The sequence below is a fragment of the Rhinoraja longicauda genome, chromosome 3 (assembly GCF_053455715.1).
Source record: "Rhinoraja longicauda isolate Sanriku21f chromosome 3, sRhiLon1.1, whole genome shotgun sequence".
Taxonomy (NCBI): domain Eukaryota; kingdom Metazoa; phylum Chordata; class Chondrichthyes; order Rajiformes; family Arhynchobatidae; genus Rhinoraja; species Rhinoraja longicauda.
Genome location: NC_135955.1, coordinates 42327847 through 42333846, shown reverse-complemented (window position 1 = coordinate 42333846; position 6000 = coordinate 42327847). Strand labels below are relative to the sequence as shown.

The 6000-nt window shown below is 44.5% G+C and overlaps 1 protein-coding gene across 1 annotated transcript in view; it reads left to right on the top strand.

The window, feature by feature from the left end:
* Positions 1–3456: 3456 nt before the first annotated feature.
* Positions 3457–6000, top strand: part of mllt3 (MLLT3 super elongation complex subunit) — a 126057-nt gene continuing 123513 nt past the window's right edge. The window contains exons 1-2 of the mRNA XM_078396038.1: positions 3457–3704; positions 3976–4159. Coding sequence (XP_078252164.1) covers positions 3693–3704; positions 3976–4159 — 196 coding nt within the window. The 5' untranslated portion in view covers positions 3457–3692. The remainder of the gene's footprint in view (positions 3705–3975; positions 4160–6000) is intronic.

The window sequence follows — 6000 nt, the reverse complement described above, 5'->3', positions numbered from 1 at the left end:
GCAACGAATCTCTGATCTTTTAGGGCCTCTTTATTATTAATTTAATTTATTTGTCATAAAAAATGTACAAAAAACGATGCAAAACTCAATATATATGCAGAACTTAATATATCTCTCTATTCAATATTGCTCGTGTTAGACTCAGTGGTGTTAGCACCTCTCTTTTTCCATAAACATAGCACCATGGGCCCGTGGGGTGGCATCCCTTCCCTTGGTGTCCCTACCAGACTCAGCCCCTCAATCTCCAGCAGCAGAAGGACCTTAGATGGTGGACCTCCCCCATAAATCCTTTACATTGGCTGGGCCGAGCATCTGAGTGCCCATCAGCATGTAGTGAGGGTAGCTAGAGTGGTCAAGAAGGCTTTTGCTGCATTGGCCTTCATTAGTCAGGGCATTGAGCAAAGAAATTGAGTTGTAATATTACAGTTGTATTAGATGTTTGTAAGGCTGCCTTTGGAGTATCATGTTCAGTTTTGTCACCCTGCTATGGGAAGGACGTTGTTAAGCTGGAAAGAGTGCAGAGAAGATTTACGAGGATGTTGCCAGGACTGAGAACAGGTAAAACCTCAGCTGGTAATGACACCTGCTGCCCATGTGCGTTGGCACTGTGCACAGCCTGATGCAGTCACATATTAAGGTGTCCCTCGGACTGAGGGATGTGAAGGACGCTTTCGCCACCGTTTTCTGTGGGCTTGTAGATCTTGAACCATCCAACCCGCTCCAATTTTGATCCGCGGATGAACTGGAAGATCGCCAAGGCTGCCGAGGGGGGAGGGGGGGAGGTGGAGACAGGCCGCACCTAGTTCAATCGTCACCCATCACTTCCACACTTACTCGGGTTGGTTACCGAGGGCCCAAAGTTGCGGCAAACTCTGACTGACTGGAGAACTAAAAAAAAGCAGATGTTGGAATTTGAAACTAAGACAGACATGCCAGAATGGTTTAGCCAGTCAAGCAGCATTTGCGGAAAGACTAAGCAGTTAATGCTTCAGGTTCATGTTCTGATGAACTGTCTACAACCTGTAAACGTTTTTTCTCCCCACATCTGGTTGCGTTGTGCACCCTAGTTTTCCGTATCATTTGTGGGTTTTGCTGGTTAACGCGAGGTAATAAAAGTTTTACATTTTCAGAAGATCAATTACAGTTATTAAACCCCGATTTCAGTGGAGTGCGTGATAATAATTGCGTCTAGTCATTTCTATGTTGAACAATTACTTTAAAAAGGATTGCATTGAACTCTAATCTAACTGTCCAAGGTTAATTCCCACCACCATAAACGGGCGTTTAATATGATTCAGTGAAAAGGGAGGGAAAGGGAGGTTAATGGTTTTAATTATTGCAGCGTGTTTAGTATTTGAAGTTCACAAAAGACAGAAGGCAGTGTTGTCAAATCTTATTTCAAGCGGACAACAAGCAAGCGCGGGGTTTATTATTTCCCATTGCAGAAGAACTCCGAAGGTTGGCGAGAAAAAGTGGAAGTTGAAAGTTCTTGCAGCCTCCTGATATCTATTTCTTTAACACTATAGTCGGAATTGTTCAGTGGTTAATTTTCTATAACAGTTTCGGTTATCATGTAGGGTCAACAAGTTTGGTATCCTTTCTTCGTTTTGCACAAGCAACTTGTAGTACGTTATGTTCTCATCCTTTTAAGAAGGAAATTGTTCCTTTGCTTATTGAACAAGTTGATACCTTCCACACTACTGTAAACACATACTGCTTGATTAATGTTGCAGACTGAGAGGACCTTCAGTCGTAAATCAGCAAGACGCAACTTCTAAAGTTACCATATAGGTGATGTTTAATCAGCATATCTCCAAAGATCAATTAATAATCACTAACCATATGCATTACGTGGATAGTTTAGTTTGAGTGTTGCAGCTTGGAAACGGGCCCTTCGGTCCACAGGGACCACCCGTTCCCACTAACTATTTTATTCCACTTTCACATACACTGCCAGCACACCAGGGACAATTTACAGATGCCAGCTCACATCCAAACCCGCACATCGTTGGGACGTGGGAGGAAACCGGAGCCAAAAACCAAGCGATCACGGAGAGAACGCGCAAACTCCACATAGAACTCGAGGTCAGCTTCTGCAGCGCTGTGAGACATTAACTCTACCAGCTGCACCACTGTGCAGTCCTATAATAATTATAATTGTAATAATTACATTTCCAAATGGTCCTGGAGCCTTTTATTTGCACTAGTGCCATTCGATAGACTCACATTTAATTAATAATCTGATTTGATCAACTTTTAACGTTCTGATATAAAACTATCATGATAAGCCACATTATAGGTAGTATAAGAAAATAACTGCAGATGCTGGTACAAATCGAAGGTATTTATTCACAAAATGCTGCCTGACCTGCTGAGTTACTCCAGCATTTTGTGAATAAATAGCCACATTATAGGGTTTATTCCTGCGTTTAAATAATTCACTTTGCCGACTAGGTAAACAACCGTCAACCTTGTAAACCCACTTTTAATTTTCTTTAATTCTTTGTTGACATTTCCATAAGGAATGCGCTCCTTTTCAGCTGACAGGTTGCGTGAATTGTATCTACATGGTCCACAATTACCCCTTGGTTGAGCGTTTTATCTTCATCCCCGGTATCGTTGTCGTTTAATAAGAAATGTACTGTATTTATTCACTTAAATGCATTTAAATCAATCGACCAGGTACGTGTTCAAGACGTTGTATATGAGACTGGCGGAGAAAAGACGTGGATTTGTGTTCTGAAACCAGCGCTTCACGCCCGTCCTCCCACATTGTCCACGTGATGCCCCCTGTTGGCCAAGCAGCACCAGAGATGGACAACTTGCAACGCCCATTTCACACATTGTGCACTGTGGACTAGCACGAATAAAAGGAAGGGATGGGGTGCAAATGAATAAAGAGGGAAGAGAGGGTGGAAATGAATAAACACGTTTAATTCTGGCATTTTCCCGCACAAACCCGATCTCTATTTTACAGTGGGAATACACATTCCCATGAATATAATTGATCACTTACAATGACTTTGATATATTTCCTTTCACATGAGCTGGCTGTATATTTTGTTCTCTTAAACATAATCACTCGTCTCCCTTCACTGAAAATCAGTATTTTTCTCGTTATTCCATCGCGGGTTGTTTCCCATTCCTTTCATTGCCAATGGATTGGCCCCTTCGATACCCGTGGACTTCACCACTCGGCAATAATTCAGAATACAATTGCGCTTCTGATTGTGTGTAAAGAAAGCGTGCCTGTGGTTGAATGTACGGTTCGGCCTTACTGCAAATGTGCATGGTGTGTATGTGAGAGTATTTGCTGGGGTCCCCCTCCCTCCCTCCCTCCCCCTTGTATTTGTGCATGGGATTTTCCCGAGTGGCAGGGCTGGAGTCTCCAGCGTATTGAAGGTGCCGGCTGCTTGTCTGGGTCGAGAGGGGGGTGGCTGTGTGAGAGAGAGCGCATGCTCGGGCGGCCGGACTCTCTCTCAGTAATAAGACACACACATTCACACTCTCAGACAGTGAGAGAGAGTGCGTGTGTACAATGTCCGCCATCGGCGGGGGTTCTGGCCGCACTCTCTCAGTACACAGCCGCAGCGACTCTGCTGTTTGTACGGAGCGGCTGTGAGGGCTGAGGCTCACCGCCTGTCCCCGTCCCCTGCTCCACTCCACTCCGCTCTGTGCGTGAGGGAGTGAGGATGGCCGCCTCGGTGAGTAATCCGCCCCGCCGAGTGGCCCGGAGCTGCCACTCTGTCTGTCTGCCCATCTATATGTGTTTGCCCAGAGTTTTGTGGGGGTTTTTTTTTGTTGGTTTTGCACATGCCTGACGATTGCATGCAGCAGCCAAAACTGCATCTGTCCGGGCGAGAGAAAGAGCCCAACACTTCCAGCCTGCTGCGGCTCCTGGTGCCGGCGCCCGGGCTTGTTGCTATCCATGTTGACGCGCTTGTGTATGTGTGTGTGTGTGTGTATGTATTTCAGGCTGCCGCGGTTCAGGTTAAGCTGGAGCTAGGCCATCGGGCCCAGGTTCGGAAGAAACCCACGGTTGAAGGATTCACCCACGACTGGATGGTGTTTGTCAGGGGGCCGGAGCACAGCAACATTCAGCACTTTGTGGAGAAAGTCGTCTTCCACTTGCACGACAGCTTCCCCAGACCCAAGCGGGGTAAGCACGGAGTCAGCTACAAAAGATGCACTTCTTTTCATTTGTATTTTCTGTCAACCTGGCTGCCTTAGGTGGTGCCCTCCGAGCGCAGGTGCCTTAATAGAGTCCGTAGGGGGTTAAGTGAGTTCAAAAATAAACGAGGCAGTTGTGTATTACAGCGAGTCTTAAATATTGATGTTTTCTTAGCGGTAGGTTATTCACAGAAGCGACATTGCGATGCAACTTTAGCATTTGAGCTTCTCGGGCCATCGCGCGATGGTATTTAAAAACTTGCTTACACTTTTAGTTTAGTCACATTAGATGGCGAGTCAATGAAATAATGTTACTTGGTATTTACATGTGTTTTGCTTTTGGGGAGGAGAGGAGGGGGAGGGGGGGGGATACAGGTCGCCAGTATCGGACATCATCTTTCTTCTGATACTTAAATTCTACCACTTCGCACTAGACCCTGGTTCATCTGCCGTAACACCTCCTCTGTAGTTGAGAATCAATGTATATTTGGGAATGTTCCTACCAGATGCCTTTGGAGGTTTTGGTGAAATACATTTATTATCGAGTTTCTGATGTCTTGTGCAGTACAGTTTTGTTTAGGCAAGCGGGCTTTCTAACTATCTTTAATCAACTTATTGACGAATTGCTTTCTTAACCTATTTTTAAAAAAATGCAGACAGCAGGCCAATGCAAACTTTGCATCAGTTTAACACTTGGTAAACACCCACCTGCGGTTGGAAACTTAAGTTGAAACTGAATTAAGCGCGGGTGATGGCACATGCGAACGCAATATTCCGTTCGAAAGAACTTGCTGCAATCAAAGGTTACAGTGGATGAAAAATATCGAAAATGCTAAGTAAAACTGGCAAAAAGCAACAGATTTCTCCGCAGTTGGAAAATCTAGTTAACGTGTGATCCTTTACTCTGACTCGAACATTTTCGCTTTGTAACGTGTGAACGCATCAAGATGTCAAAACCGAGCATGGCAGATTTTGATCAGAAAATTTCTACTATCGTGCCTTGGGTTTTTATTTTAACCTATCGCTGCACCACTCGGATCGTGGTTTGATTGCGCCGGTGGGGTGCATGGTTTATTGCGAGCCGAGATTACTTGGTCCGGAGTTAATGCGTTGGTATAACAGTTTGAATGAAGTTCATTCTGAGTTTCCAGCTGGCCCAAAGTGAGTTTAATTCGAGCAAGTTCGTTGTTGCCGACGAGGCATTATAATTACCGCGTTTCCCTGTTTTAACCCATCCGTTTGGGAGCGAGGGGAAGCCCCTGACCCTGCTATCGCTATATCAGAGCGACAGATATGGTGTGGGGTGGAAAGAAACTCGGCAAGTATGAATATAGCAACTTCACTGGACCACAAAGCGTTATTAAAAACACGTGCCCAATGATCAGCCGTCAATGTTAACGCACCTAACGGGTGGACAAGATCCAATTTCTCCTTTCATATAAAACTTTACAACGTATCTTTCAGAACTCGCGTTAGTATTCTACATTTCCTTGCTGTGCAATCCGTCACAAATTGAGGTCGCCACTCAACCTGATCATGTCAGCTTTGCTTTTTTTTTTGCATAAATGTTAGAACGTGGAAGTATTGTGACTCAAGATTGGTTTCAGTCTGATTTTAAAGTTTAACAGTTTGAGGAAGATTAGCCTTTTGAAACAATAGTTGGTCTGAGTTATTGTTTGTCAAGTTTACATTGAAAGGGTTGAAGGTTGCAGATATTGTAATTAAACCCTTTTTTGGTAACTGGGCAGTGCAATGTTCCTCTTTGTGGAGATTTCTGGCAAATTCGGGTGAAAGGCAAGCTTCTCAATACTCCACAATGACTCAACTATT